Source organism: Rosa rugosa, chromosome 1, assembly GCF_958449725.1.
Source record: "Rosa rugosa chromosome 1, drRosRugo1.1, whole genome shotgun sequence".
NCBI lineage: Eukaryota > Viridiplantae > Streptophyta > Magnoliopsida > Rosales > Rosaceae > Rosa > Rosa rugosa.
In genome coordinates this window covers 128,110-143,687 of record NC_084820.1, presented here as the reverse complement: position 1 = coordinate 143,687, position 15,578 = coordinate 128,110, and the positions used below count along the sequence as shown (strand labels likewise).

The following is a 15,578-nucleotide window of genomic DNA, read 5'->3' as shown; positions in this document are numbered from 1 at the left end:
TATATACCATCATAATCCAACAAAATCATTGGAGCTCTGGAATAATTCCAAGGTCCACCATGAAGAACCTTGTGCTTATCGTCGCGATCATCAAAAGAGAAGAGCAGAGTGTTTGTGAGGCTTCTCCTGCACTCGAAAATTATTATCCAAAACCCTTATGCTTCTGAAATGCCAATGAGGTCTTGAAACTATCCGTGATGTCATCGATGAGATTCATTGGAAAAGCAACGCACTGAGAGCGAGATAGGGTTTTACATTGTCTAAAGTTGTAGCATGTTTTTCTGGCTTTGATTGAGATTCGATATATAATTGACAAAAACGCTTTCTGATTACTAAAATCATTTTTGGCAATGTTTGGCAAAAATATAAAAATATTTCTGTTTTTTTATTTTATTTTTATTTTATTAAGGAGCAATACAAAAGTAGTTCCTAATTTTAAAAGCACTTAAAGTCTTATATATAATTACTAAAGCACTTAAAATGCAATGAAAACACTTGTGCATAAGCAATCCATAACAAAACTTGAAAAATTATTCCATGGTTCCAGATCATGGTACATGTGGTGGTTCAGGTTAATGTTACTGGTCCATATGATATGTATTTGTTGCCGATTGGTTCTCTTAATTTTTTTTAACCCCTTGCAATGGTCCCTACCTAATTCGAGTGATATTATTAGCTCAGATCACCACTTTGCAAAATTACGTGACAGTTACTCACACAACTTATGTATATTTAGTCTAGTTAAAAAAAAAAAAAAATTGTTGTTTGCTTAAAAAAATAAATTAAACGCACACATGTATTCTCTCTTGGAAAAAGACCCTAGAACGCACCGCACTGCATCTAGGACTTCGTTATTTGTTTTTGGTGCTCGTCTGGCGGCACGTCCTTGCGATGGAGTCATCGGATGGGTTGCTCTATATCTAGAGTTAAACCAGTGGTAAGTGGTGGTCGTTCGTTTGGTTAGTCGGGTTTGTGTTTGAGCTCAGTCGGAACGAGATTGCAGGTGCAGGGTAGTGATATAACGACGGAGGGCCAGGCTCATGGCGTCCTTTGTTCTATGGGTGGCTAAGCGCGCAATCGAGGTGCGATTTGGTTGGAAGTATTTGGAACCGTGACCTGGGTTGCAAGGGATTAGGTTCGGACTCTCCTGCATACTCTGATGGGTGTGGAGCAGGGTGTGTGGGGCGACAGCGGTTGTCTAATAGGGCAATGCTGGTATGGAGGTGGTGTGACTGGATCAATAAGGCTACGATGGTGCTTTTGGTGCAGGGTTTGTGGTTTGGGCTTGTGGGCTGCTACAACTCCATTGCTTATTGGGCCCAATTGGGCCAAGGCTTTCTTTCTTGTTGTTTTACTAGTTTCGCTCCTTTAAAGTGTTTAGTTTGTCGATGGCTTCTGTCGGTAATAAATCACTACCACTTTTTGGCAAAGCGAGGTGGGTTTGGTCCTGGTTTGTGCACTCTATGTTCCTTATTTGCTCTAGGTTGGTGGTGAGTTCATTGCATTGGCAATGGTCGCAATCTCTTAGTGGTAGTAGTGTGTCCACTATAGGTAGGAGGCGAGTTCCTTACTTTGTCAAATTATCGCAATCTCCTAGTGGCATAGTGAAACTAAGTGTCATTGGATTTATGTTCATACGGCAACATAGTAGGAAAACTGATCTTATTAGTATATCATGGCTTTGAGTAAGCTTTTATTTTCTGGTATGTCACCATAATAGTAAAGTAAATGGAGTAGCCAGTAGATAGAGCACTCTGCCTAGTTGTGCTCGTTAAACAATGTGTTTTAGTTGACTCTTGTTATTATCTCAGAAAGTTCTCTTAATGAGTATTCTAATCTGATGGTGTCTATATCCATCTCTCATATATTTTGCAATTTTATTAATCAAAACTGAAGAGTAGCCGCACCAACCCTTATTAAAATATATATATATATATATATATATATATATATATATATTAAACCATCCGCTAGATCCCATTGAGCTTTTCCTACTAAACACACAAAGCATATATTCACCAAAAAAAATATATATATATATATTCGTTGGGTAATTTTACCTTATTTTATTTGGTTTGCATCTCTTGCGGAGGCAAAGACAGAGATAGACTCGGTGAGAAAGAGAGAAGAGAGGTGAGACCAAAACCCTAGAAAGTCTGTGTGATCTGTTAGATCAACGAAACCAGGGGAGCAATGGATGAAGAGTATGACGTCATAGTGTTGGGAACTGGTCTGAAGGAATGCATCCTCAGCGGTCTTCTCTCGGTTGACGGCCTCAAGGTACTAGTCTTCTTGCCTTACCAATCGGGGATCCATGAGATGAGATCCGTTTGCAATTGCAATCGGGCAGATAGATCTACATGATTCACCCCACCCCACCCCCCACCTTACTACTAGTGTTTTTGCTTTTCACTTGATCTTAATTAGCATACTTCTGGCTTTGATCCGAGCAGCTAAACTGCCGGTCAAAATAGGATTGACTGGATTATCAACTTGATTTTTAACGATCCTCAACCGCCAAACATTTGGCAAAGAATTTTCTCATTTCTGTTGCGGATTCTATACTCAAGTTGTCCTTTGTCTGTGCTTGAAACTTGGAATTGTGACCTACCAAGTTTACTTATACTGAATAATTCTTCATTTCTGTTCGGATCATTTTTATGTAGGCCTCTTCTTCCTCTTTTCTGTGTATATATTTACTACCCGTTTAAAGAATAGTCTGCACGTTTTTTCCGCTAAATATGTTCTTTTGCCAAAGATCACTTAATGCTTATATGATAGCTATTTGCATCTTGTGATCCAGGTTCTACACATGGATAGGAATGACTATTACGGAGGAGAGTGTGCATCACTTAATCTTATTCAGGTCCAATTTCTGCTGCTTAATCTTTAACTTGTGACCAAGTACTAGTTTTATACTTCTATTATGGTGCCTCACTGTTTTACTTGACCTTTAGTTTTGAGTTTTTTTTTTTTTTTTTGTCTTTACACTATTTTCTGGCAGCTCTGGAAGAGGTTCAGGGGAGATGATAAGCCCCCAGCACAGTTGGGCTCTAGTAGGGATTATAATGTGGACATGGTCCCTAAGGTACGTTTTGTCTGTCATATTCTACATTGCTTTGCACTGTGCTTTGCTCACAAGCTACGGGTTAGTTTTAAGTTTCCCTAACCTGTTTTATTTTCTCTGTGTAGTTTATGATGGCCAATGGAACTCTAGTGCGTGTCCTCATTCATACAGATGTTACCAAGTATTTGTCCTTCAAAGCTGTGGATGGCAGTTTTGTCTATAATAAAGGAAAGGTAAAACTTTTCCCGACTTGCGATACTTCTTGATTATTCTTACACATTGATGTATAAAATTGATCTCAATCATTATGAGTGGTATATCCATTGCAATAGGTTCACAAGGTTCCAGCAAATGATATGGAGGCACTTAAATCTCCACTCATGGGTCTATTCGAAAAGCGCCGTGCCCGCAAGTTCTTCATATATGTTCAAGATTATAATGAAAGCGATCCCAAAACACATGAGGGAATGGACTTAACAAGAGTGACAACTAGAGAATTGATTGCGTAAGTGCCTGGATGTTACCCTTTCTGAAAATGATTTCTGTGATGCAGTTTGACAGGATTCTAAAGAATTAATATTGATGGTCTCAACAATATTTAAAAAAAAAAAAAAATTTGAATCTTCAGAATGCATATTAGTTGGTGGACATAATACTTGACGGATAAATTTAATTGACCAATGGTTACCTCTATTTTATAGGGTATATAGTTAATTACTCTAAAGAAAGAGGTATTCAATTTTGGTTGATAACGTACATGTAATGAATATGCTAAGCACCCGAGAACATTTGTTAATTCTTTGTGTGGTCAATGTTGCAACAGAAAATATGGTCTTGATGACAACACTATTGACTTCATTGGGCATGCTTTAGCACTTCATAGAGATGATCGCTACCTGGATGAACCTGCACTGGATACTGTGAAAAGGATGAAGGTAAGTACTGGCTGAGATGAGTTGGTTTTTGTATCTAGATCTTTAGTTTTGTGTATCAGATGTATCGTCATTGTCATGCACTTGAGTTTTCCCTATTGTTTCTGTCATAGCTTTATGCGGAATCTATTGCACGTTTTCAAGGAGGATCTCCATACATTTATCCTTTGTATGGACTAGGAGAGCTTCCACAGGTCTGTCACTCTGTTTTTATATTCGAGTATAACTGTTGTGAAAGTCAGTAAGGATATTCATTTCTTTTCTGAGTGGGGCTTTATGCAGGCATTTGCACGACTTAGTGCGGTTTATGGTGGTACTTATATGCTTAATAAACCTGAATGCAAGGTACTCCTACTTTCCTTCACATGTTTTATGGATTTAACACTATTTGCAACTATTGCATCACTTTTTTTTTCTCTACTCTATAATTGGAAAGTGCTGTGCTCATGTTATTTGGTCTAGACACTGAGTTGTCTCCTGCCTGATGCCAGGTGGAGTTCAATGAGGAAGGGAAAGTTATTGGTGTCACATCTGAAGGTGAAACTGCCAAGTGCACAAAAGTTGTCTGTGACCCTTCTTACTTACCCAACAAGGTAAATTGTTATGATTCTTCTGAGTTTGCATAAAATTTGAGGTTCTGGTTTTCTTAATGCGGTAAATTGTTAAGAAACAATAAATATTTTGAAGAAAGAAAGTGCAAATGAGATGGACGAGGAGTCTTCTGGAATTAAACAGAGTGAAGAAACTGCAAATAGATTGATATAATCCCATCCTACACCTAGTGATGGGATTATAATATCAATATATTACATCTACTGTTTGGAAATGCAGATGCTTCTATTTATTTATAGGCCCCTATATCTTTGCATTTCTTCTATATCAAACTTTGAAGGGTTAAGAAAAATGCTGTTATCTCGTACTTAAACTGAAGATTCAATGCATTTCAACAGGTCAGAAAGGTTGGTAAGGTTGCAAGGGCTATAGCCATTATGAGCCACCCGATTCCAAACACAAATGATTCTCATTCAGTGCAGGTTATCCTGCCACAAAAGCAGCTGGGTCGCAGATCAGATATGTAAGTTTTTCTATATACTGCAACGAATGCTCTTATGCATTTCATTTCTGTGATATTGTTACTGTTTTATTAAGTAGGAGTAGAACTGGATGTAAATTTTGGTTTTTTTTTTTTTTTTTTCATTTCTTTGAGAGGGCCTAATGGTGTTAAAGAGAAATAACTTCTAGTTGATTAGTTGAATATGCTAAACAAGTCTGATTAGTTGAGCATCTGGACATATCATGGCTCAGTAAGTCTGGAAACCTTTGAAACTCTTTGAGTCCTATTTTTCTTCCCACTCAACATGGCTAGTTGGGAAGGTTTTTCTCAGTATAGGTCTACCAACAAACAATTCCATGACTAGCTTCTGTTATCCATGAGAAAGAAGTGGCTTTCATTGTATCCTTAATTTTTTTTTTTTTTTTTGGGACGATGGAAATTGTATAATTTGTGTGACATTAAAATGCTAATTGAGCCCGAGTTGTTTTATTTATGCTATACTATTGGGAATGGAATGATTTTCTCGGAGGGGTTTTTCATTTAGTCATCTATACATCGTCTTACTCAGTTACTGTTAGAAGGGGTCCATGACAACATTTGTGTAATGCATAAATTCATCCTAATACAACTTCATGGCCAAAGTGCCTACCAGGAAGGGAAAAAGTTGGCATGTAGAAGAGGCCTCTCTTGGGATCTTATATACCTTAGACTATGGCTTTTCTACTCTCTCTCTGTGTATTCTATTTTATTTCTTCAGGCTGCACTGTGATGTTTTAATGAATGAAACAGGTATCTCTTCTGTTCCTCTTACTCTCACAATGTTGCTCCGAAGGGAAAGTTTGTTGCGTTTGTGTCAACGGAGGCGGAAACTGATAATCCACATACTGAGCTAAAGCCAGGAATTGACCTTTTAGGGCCTGTTGAAGAGATATTTTTTGATATTTATGACAGATATGAGCCGGTCAATGAACCCTCTTTGGACAATTGCTTTATATCAACTGTGAGTCATGTTCAAGCCTTGGCCTCTATTTTCAAGTTTTATGGATGATGTACACTTGACAAATGCCTTTTTTATGGTCCACAGAGTTATGATGCCACAACACACTTTGAGTCCACTGTCATGGATGTACTCAACATGTATACCTTGATAACAGGGAAGGTAAGAAATTCAATCATACAAGGATAAATTGGTTCAAATGTTTTTCCTCGTCATTACTTATAGAGTTACTGCTCCGCAAACTGCTGTTGACTAACAAGCCCTCGTATCTTTTCTCTGTGTTCCGAGTGTGTTCTCTATTTAACAAGGGTTAACTGGTTACATGGAATGCTTCATCAGGTTCTTGATCTTAGCGTGGACCTAAGTGCTGCTAGTGCTGCCGAAGAATGAGTGGAACTGCCTGTTCAGTTTGCAGTTACAATAGTCCTTTGTTCCAAGTACTTTGACTGCTTAAGTTGCTGGGCGCAGGTGGAGGACTGTATGGGTTTTTTACTTTTAATCATAGACTCATATGTAATGTAATGTTGTTTTCTGTTCTTTAAACATCCTTTAAAAGAAAAAGAAAAATTGTACCTTAAAACATGTCCAGATTTTGGACATGCACTTGTGTGGAGGCATTTAAATGATGCGTGCCATATGGCATATTTTCTGCTTTGTGTTTGCCTGTGTGCATATACTTGAAGAGTTTTGTCTGTGTCCAGGCTCGGCCTTATTTCTTACCTTTGGGCCTGCCCTTTTAGGCCCCGTTTGGGATTGCGCTTCGCTTTTAAAAAACTAAGCTTTTGTTCAAAATTTTAGATTTTATTGTGTTTGGTAAATAAAAAAAAAGCAGTTTTAATTGAAAGTTATAGGTCACTAGCGTCAGATTTTAGAAGCAGCCTAGATGTTGCTTTTAGAAGCTATTGTTGATCAAAACACACTCTGTAGTTGTTTTATGTACTGACAACACTTTTAAAAATATTATTTACCAAACATGAAACTGTTTTAATTCACAGCTGATTATTTTCACAACACAGCTGCTGCAATTTTTTTTAAAATCACAGCAATCCCAAACGCTTAGTCTTGATGAATATTATTTTCAACCAAAGAAAAAGCTTAGTCTTGATGAATATTATTTTCAACCAAAGAAAAAAGCGAAGATATGAATCCCGGAACTGTCTCAGTGTTCCAATATATGGTATGAAGTCATCAAGGGATATATCTTTTGGGTGCATTCTGAAGGTTTTCGTTTAGGGTCGTATGTATGAAAAATTAGCCCAACTGGAAAGTATTTTTGCCTGCATGTTGCAGAGCAAGTGTGGCATGTTGAGCAACTAGCTCTGATTCATCACTAAGAAACTTCCAGCAGGCAGTTATAAAACTGCATAAGAATAAGTTCCGGCACCTAGACTTTACATTATATTGTTAGAATAACAGAAGTATAAATGCAGTAGAACAAAATTCATTATAAATTAAGCAGCTCGGCTGGTAGTGTGTGTGTGGTCCACATTCCACAATACATGATGCCAGAACCCAGATGCAGGTGGTATGAAATTCTGTAGAGTTGAGGAAATGGGCACATAAAAGGAAAAAGAGGGACTTGTGCAATGGGAGGGGGAGGAGTGGCTTAATTAACAAGAGAACATAAATGAAAGGTTATACATAGCTAGCTGCTTCTCCTGGTTTCTTTAATTCCAATTGCAAGCATGTAGTTTACGTTGTATCACTGATTGAAATCATTCAGACATTTTGGTCGGTCGGAATATTAAGCAGCTCGGCTTAGTCTTGATGAATATTATTTTCAACCAAAGAAAAAAGCGAAGATATGAATCCCGGAACTGTCTCAGTGTTCCAATATATGGTATGAAGTCATCAAGGGATATATCTTTTGGGTGCATTCTGAAGGTTTTCGTTTAGGGTCGTATGTATGAAAAATTAGCCCAACTGGAAAGTATTTTTGCCTGCATGTTGCAGAGCAAGTGTGGCATGTTGAGCAACTAGCTCTGATTCATCACTAAGAAACTTCCAGCAGGCAGTTATAAAACTGCATAAGAATAAGTTCCGGCACCTAGACTTTACATTATATTGTTAGAATAACAGAAGTATAAATGCAGTAGAACAAAATTCATTATAAATTAAGCAGCTCGGCTGGTAGTGTGTGTGTGGTCCACATTCCACAATACATGATGCCAGAACCCAGATGCAGGTGGTATGAAATTCTGTAGAGTTGAGGAAATGGGCACATAAAAGGAAAAAGAGGGACTTGTGCAATGGGAGGGGGAGGAGTGGCTTAATTAACAAGAGAACATAAATGAAAGGTTATACATAGCTAGCTGCTTCTCCTGGTTTCTTTAATTCCAATTGCAAGCATGTAGTTTACGTTGTATCACTGATTGAAATCATTCAGACATTTTGGTCGGTCGGTCGGTCGATCGAATTTCTATACTTGATCATTGGCTGGCGGCAGTTGATGAGGCTGAATTTCTCCCACATGCACGGAAGACTCCTTATTTCCAGCTTGAGCCAGTTCAAGTGTCGCCGATGATGTCTTGGACACAGAAGTTGCCTCTTCTCTGTGCAATTTGTATTTGCTGCTATGACTTACTTGGCTAGAACCATTACTACTGCTGCCATTAGTAGCCGCCTTTCTTAACGCCGCCTGGTGCTTTTTTGCCGATTTAGCCCACCCAACAAGGCCCTCTTGTACGTGTTCGTCGAATATTGCCTTCTTAAAAGTTGTTCCCATCTAATTCAATACACAATTAAGTACTCGAATATTATATCATACATACAAGTTGATCTCGACCTATCATTATATGTCTCTCCTCTAAAATCTATCTAGCTATCTTCAAACGCTAACTATATATAAATTAATTATGTTAATTAATCCTTCAACATTACTCACCTGTGTGACAATTGCGTAGAGTGGTAACGTACTGTAGCTGCAGACGAACTGGACAAATGCTCTGACATAGATATAATTCCCCGGGCATATATTACAGGAGAGAACAACAAACATATCAGATAGATTGATATAGTTTCATCATATGTACACAATCAATGCAATTAGTATGTACGTACACATTATGCGCAGGCATACAAACACACATATCTCGACAAGTATTAGTTAGTAGTTTACCCGATTATAAGTCTTGGGATAATGTAACCAATTTTCCCCATCATGCAGGAATTAAAGGAATATTGAATCTGCATGCAAGAGATCGATTGATGATCATTACCTGGCTATAATATTAGGAATAATATCAATTAATTCTTATGTACGTACGTAGATGTCATGCAGGTACATACCCATATCCAGAAGAAAAATGCTAGTTCAAAAGAATTTTGGAACAAGATGATATGAATCAGTAAGAGAACCAATCGAGGCCTGTGGAACCAAAAGTGATCGTCTGAAGGTTGAACCACCAAGTCTCCTTCTATTGCAATGTGCTTCTCGGCAACATCATGGGCTAATTGGATTATAACATGCTCCAACTTGGTGCCAACAGCAAGTAAAAGCTGTACGTATACATAGTACGTATGTTCATTTATATAGGAGAGACGACAATTAGTAATTAACTATTAACATAATATAAAGGTATTGATGTATATTTACACAATTTTATATAATTAAGGATCAGAACTACTGGAAACGCAGGCATGCATGCATGTGAAAATTAAGAATTGCATGTCATTCATAAACTGCTACTAATAATTAAGCATCTGTACTTCTGTAGTGAGAGAAATACTGGTATAGTACCAAAACGTACAGAGACACACACACACACACAGAGTAATCAGTCTGGCATGCCTGCATTTGAAGTAGAATAAGGAGTTTTGGTCCTTATGGAGAACTTACAAAGAAAGGAACGAATGCTATCCAGAAATAGGCATGCCAACCTGTATAAGATAGACATGTTTAGAAACATCGTAAGTACTTAGCTTCATGGTTTAAAAATCCTAGCTCTACGCAGGTTGCAGATTAATGGAGATGATATTATGGTTGATTATGATCCAAATTAAACAGAATAGAATAAAGTAAAAGGTAGCTTACCAGCGACATTTAGCAACAAGAAGATGACCACAAAGATCCAAAGGTACCAACTGCAAATCATTGTTAAGGAGTTAATATAAAGCTAGCAACTAAGAGTGATAATGGCAGCAGCTAATTAAGAATTTAAGGTTAATTTATGTATAATAGCAAGTGTCAAACGGCTCCTCCGTGTATATATATATATACTTAATTAGCAAGTGCATATACATATACATATACATATACATATACATATACATATACATATACATATACATATACATATACATATACATATACATATACATATACATATACATATACATATACATATACATATACATATACATATACATATACATATACATATACATATACATATACATATACATATACATATACATATACATATACATATACATATACATATACATATACATATACATATACATATACATATACATATACATATACATATACATATACATATACATATACATATACATATACATATACATATACATATACATATACATATACATATACATATACATATACATATACATATACATATACATATACATATACATATACATATACATATACATATACATATACATATACATATTAAGAATTTAAGGTTAATTTATGTATAATAGCAAGTGTCAAACGGCTCCGTGTATATATATATATATATATATACGGAGCCGTTCGAGAGCGGACGTCCGCAACCCATAAAAAGTGTGAACGTCGCTCCTCCGGCCTCGATCAAGCGTCGACGGCGCGGCGCGGCTCGTCGGACGGAGGCCAGGGGTCTGCAAAGCCAGTCTGCCGTCGGGTGGAGTCGCCAGCAACCGGTTTGCAACGCTGCCAAGAACTTGCAGTTGCAGGTGAGGTCGCTGCCCAGAAACCTGCAACCCCAACCTCCTCCGACCTCGATCGCTGCCCAGAAGCCGTCTGAGATGCCTCCAGCCTCCGTCCGGCAAGCCCCGCGCCGCCGTCGCAGCCTGAAAGCGGCTGCTGTGTCGACGTCCGCACTTTAGCGATAGTGCGGACGTTCGTCTATGATCGAGCATGTCTATATATATATAGACACACACACACACATATACACACGAAGCCATTCAGAAGAGGACGTCCACACTATCGCTAAAGTGCGGACGTCAATGCTTCTGTTCTGCTGAGGCCGCGACGGCGCCGCGCCGCTTGTCGGACGGAGGCCAGGGGTCGGACGGACCAGTCTGCAGTCGAGTGGAGTCGCTGGCGACTAGGTTGCAGCGCTGCCCAGAACCTTGCAGTTGTAGGTGAAGTCGCTGGCTAGAACATTCAACCTTGATCTCCTCCGACCTCGATCGCTGCCTAGAAGCGATCTGGGATGCCTCCAGCCTCTGTCCGGCAAGCCCTGCGTCGTCGCTGCTGCCTGAAAGTTGCTGCAGCGTCGACGTCCGCCCTGTTATCGGGCCTCTATATATATATATATATATCCATGATGTGAGATTGTTTGTAAATATTGCAACTGACCTTATTCCAACGACTTTCTTGAAATCCGCTTCAAGGGCACGTACCATGTACTTGTGGAAATTAAAATTTGGATTTCCCTTGCAATGTGTCTACGTGAAAATATACACAGAAAAAAATACTTTAAGATCTGAAACAGGAGTATAACTAATTGTCTGTGAAAGAATTAACTTTTCACAAAATTACTAAGCACAAAGAGGCAAAAAAGAAGCAAGATTAATTTTTAACAGCAACTAATGTACTTATGGCTTACCTTGATGAAGCCTAGTCGCATTGTCATATAGTCTGTTTTGGTCACAGACCCATAAAATTGTTTGAAATATGCAATCTGAAAAAGGAGATAGGTAGGAGGAAGAATATTATTTATGAATTGTATATGTGTCCAGCACCACATAATTATGTAGACTTTCACACGCTGAAATTGAAGTGCTATTTTCTTCAAACATTTTGAAAAAGGTATAAACCTATTAATAAGACCATTATGGTGCCAACTTTATAGTTCCTGGCCGGTCTGCATTTATCAGGTACTCACTAGAGTAGCGAGCGATAGATATACAAGATCTATCCGGTTTATTACTGATGAATGGAAAATTAATTATGTGAAAAAGAGAGCAGTATTTGCCCCTAATCCCAATCGATGAGATTACCCATTAGCTAGGTACATTACTATCCAGTGTTATCCAAGTTACTAAGCTCTTTTTTTTTTTTTTTTTGGAAAATAGCTAAGTTACTTTCTGCTGAGTTTTAGTAATTAATTACTAGCTAAATTACCAATTTACTAAATTACTAGCATGACTCACCAACCAACCCAGAAAAGCTAGATTCTTTCCGATACCCAGAAAACGACCTCTGATAAAATCATGATCTTGGACGGCGGTGAACTTCTGTGTCAAAACTGCAAGAGCACGCACGTAACAAAACATATAGATTAATTGCAAAAAAATTTTAACTATACCACATTAATAATATACATACGTACGTATACCATATACAAAGAGAAGTATTACCTTCTTCTGGATTGTACTCTTTTCTTACTATAGAATCTTCCCATTGTTTCCATTGACGTATCTACCTCCGATAAATTGGAAACCAGAGCTTAGTTAGTTGGCACGTGTATATGCAACAAGAATTAAGTAAAAAAAAAAAAAACATGCGTATTCAAAAGCATATGCAAGCTAGCTATCTAGCATGCAGAGAATCTTGGTGGTATATATACGTTAAAAGCGCTTGAGAAGTTACCTTAATTCCTCCAAAAATAATGGTTAGAACACAGAAAGTCACATGCACCACAGCTAGCACAAAGATGAAGATATGCAGATGGTGCAATGCAGTCGTGGATAGCAATGAGACCTTCCCCTAGAAAATAAGATTGCATAAAGCAGATCAGTATTCAGAATAATTTCAAGACTGTAAAGGAAGAAAATTTCACAAATGGTCACTCAACTATAACTTATTTTTCATATTGGTCACTCAATTTTCAAATATATCTCTTTGGTCACTCAACTATTATTTTGTCAATCACTTTAGTAACGGAATGAGCATTTTGTCTCGCTTTAATCACTTTTCTCAATTATTCGATTTATTCCAATTCAGATTTCTCAATTTTTCACAATTTGTTGGACGAAAATATCATTTATATTGTGACAAATGATGTTTTTTTTAATGAAAAAAATTAACAGAGTGACTAAAGTGAATAACAGAGTTAAAGTCGAGTGACCAAAGTGATATATTTAAAAAGTGAGTGACTAAAGTGTCAAAGATGTAAAAATTGAATGACCATTTGTGATATTCTACAACTTGATTGAATGAAACATGTATGGACTATTTCACTGTGATGTAGTCAAATGACTCAAATCCCAAACTTCTTTTAGAGAGCAAGGAAATGAACTAAAGCACCCACAAACTAGGGACAGAAAACTAGTAATAATTGGTGGTATGTAGAAATACAACAGATAAATTTTTCATGGATCTAAGTATGTAACACGTCACTCGTTTATTTTGTTCGTAAATTAATTTCAGTTTTGCCTCATGAGCTTGATTCTCGTGGCACTTAATCTGAAACGTTCTGGTTTCTCAAACTATGATAGATGGGTCTACCTCGCACGTATTAAAATCGATTTGGCTGCTATTATATGTTGTTATCCGGTTGGCTACTTAAATAATATTGTTGGCTAATTAATTAATATCAAGAAGGGGGTACAGTTTGCAGTTTTAGACCAATAAGGACAAGAATGGAGCAGGTTGGTTGAATAATAATACAAAAAAAATCCAGAATTAATATCAAGAAAACTCTTAGGATTAAAAATGAAAATTAGGCCAATTATTGACATTGACCTACCTCTGGACATGAGCCGGTGGGACCAGATTCAGAGGTCTCAGCGTCATCTGCAAGAAGGCGACGGGCAGTCCCGGCTGGAAAAACCAGCAGCTGCCGAGAATAATAATTACTACTGAAGAAGCTGCTGGTCTGGAAATGGGCAGTCGTTGACGTTGACTTCGACTCTTTTTTGCAAGGCAGCCAATGACTGGCCAGTTTCTCCGATATGCAGATCTTTTCTATAGGTCCTTGTAACACCGTCAGCAGGAGTGATATAAACCCCAAAAGCATCAGCTCTGCATTAAACTATCACTTCAGACGGATCAATAAAAAGAGAAGAAATTAAAAATGGACGGATGAATTGATGGATCGGAGGACCTTCTTTGATCTTCTGCAAGGCCTCGAAGAGAGGTTTCTGGTTCTTTCTCTTGAGATACTGTACGCAGTGAAGGAAAAAACAAATTAAACATAAAAGGAGATTAATTTTAGAGAGGTGGAGCTAGAGGTGCAGGTAGACTGTAGACATGCCTTGCCAGTGTAGTGAAGTAATCGCTCGACTACTAAAGATATGAAGACTATAACGGAACACACAAAAGCCACCACCCATGTCGGCGTGTACTCCAACGTTGTTCCTCCGGCCATGATCGATCGATCTCTGTCGCTGACAAGGATGTGGCGCGATCGTGGCTGGTGTTGTTGGTCCTGCCTGGCTATCTAGCAATTAAGCACCAGAGACTAGTACTCTGGTCGCTACCTGACCTCGACCCTGCATGTTCTTAATTTCTATCATTCTATGTGTGTGTGTGGATCTGTCTCTCTCTGTTTATATAATATTTATAAGTAGTTTATTTGCTCAATAGTACTGATATTTATTTATGATTAAACGGGAGGAAGGCCGAACAAAGACTGGACAACGACGCCGGCCGATCGATGGGAAACGAGAAGAAGAATATTATATATGTATAAGGACTTGGACCAGGATGATAGAAATGGTCATATATAATTATATATTTGTGGAAGAAGCCGTGGCTGCGGTTGTGGCAGGTACGTAGGGTTTACAGCGCAGTCTTAATCTTGACTGACTTACTCTAGCTACTTCATCATCGAGAGACATCGACTACAAATGCCTCCCTTCATTAGTCTCCCTTCATATACTGTATATTACTATATTATAGGATGTTTTGTTGACTCGCAGTCGCGGCCGGGCCATATACACCTAGCTAGCTAGCAGCTATCTTCCTTGCAAATACATTATAATCTGCTAGCTAATTAATTTGTATCGACTCGTTTACCACTTTACCTACACTATATACGTCCTCATCTAATTGATATTATATAAATATGAAGCAACTCAAATTGAGTTGGTCGATGGAACAATCTGCCATATTACGATGGTTTTTAGGCTCCCAGTACGTGAAAAACAACACGCAGCATATCATATAGTACGTGAACAAGGTGGCCAATTAGTTAATTAAGATGCTTCAATCTGCGTGCATCTGCCTGCGCGCTGCAGCGCTAGCTATAGTCAAGACCATCATGCTACTATATATATAGCCATGTAGGGCAAGAACTAGAATTTACAATTTAGCTGTAAATTACGCGTTTAATTGTTTCTTTGTTTGGGAACCTTGAGACTTTGGAGCATTGGAAGCTTCTATGCATTATAAAACGCGTATTTCTA

At 38.0% G+C, this 15,578-nt stretch overlaps 2 protein-coding genes across 2 annotated transcripts; one reads left to right on the top strand and one right to left on the bottom strand.

The window, feature by feature from the left end:
* The first annotated feature begins 2,056 nt into the window (after positions 1–2,056).
* On the top strand, positions 2,057–6,704 carry LOC133707871 (guanosine nucleotide diphosphate dissociation inhibitor 2). Its single transcript, XM_062133338.1, has 13 exons — positions 2,057–2,280; positions 2,804–2,866; positions 3,005–3,088; positions 3,193–3,300; positions 3,400–3,572; positions 3,891–4,002; positions 4,113–4,193; positions 4,282–4,344; positions 4,491–4,592; positions 4,950–5,074; positions 5,843–6,053; positions 6,138–6,212; positions 6,390–6,704. The coding sequence occupies exons 1-13, from the start codon at positions 2,194–2,196 to the stop codon at positions 6,438–6,440; spliced, it is 1,335 nt and encodes a 444-aa protein (XP_061989322.1). The 5' UTR covers positions 2,057–2,193; the 3' UTR covers positions 6,441–6,704.
* Positions 6,705–8,129: 1,425 nt separating this feature from the next.
* On the bottom strand, positions 8,130–14,862 carry LOC133707859 (MLO-like protein 1). Its single transcript, XM_062133331.1, has 14 exons — positions 14,426–14,862; positions 14,276–14,333; positions 13,919–14,193; positions 12,820–12,936; positions 12,588–12,648; positions 12,381–12,475; positions 11,834–11,908; positions 11,584–11,672; positions 10,084–10,133; positions 9,889–9,929; positions 9,339–9,548; positions 9,169–9,236; positions 8,935–8,995; positions 8,130–8,775 (listed from the first exon to the last, which is right to left on the bottom strand). Exons 1-14 carry the CDS (start codon positions 14,537–14,539, stop codon positions 8,470–8,472), a joined length of 1,620 nt encoding a protein of 539 aa, XP_061989315.1. The 5' UTR covers positions 14,540–14,862; the 3' UTR covers positions 8,130–8,469.
* Between the last annotated feature and the right edge of the window lie 716 nt (positions 14,863–15,578).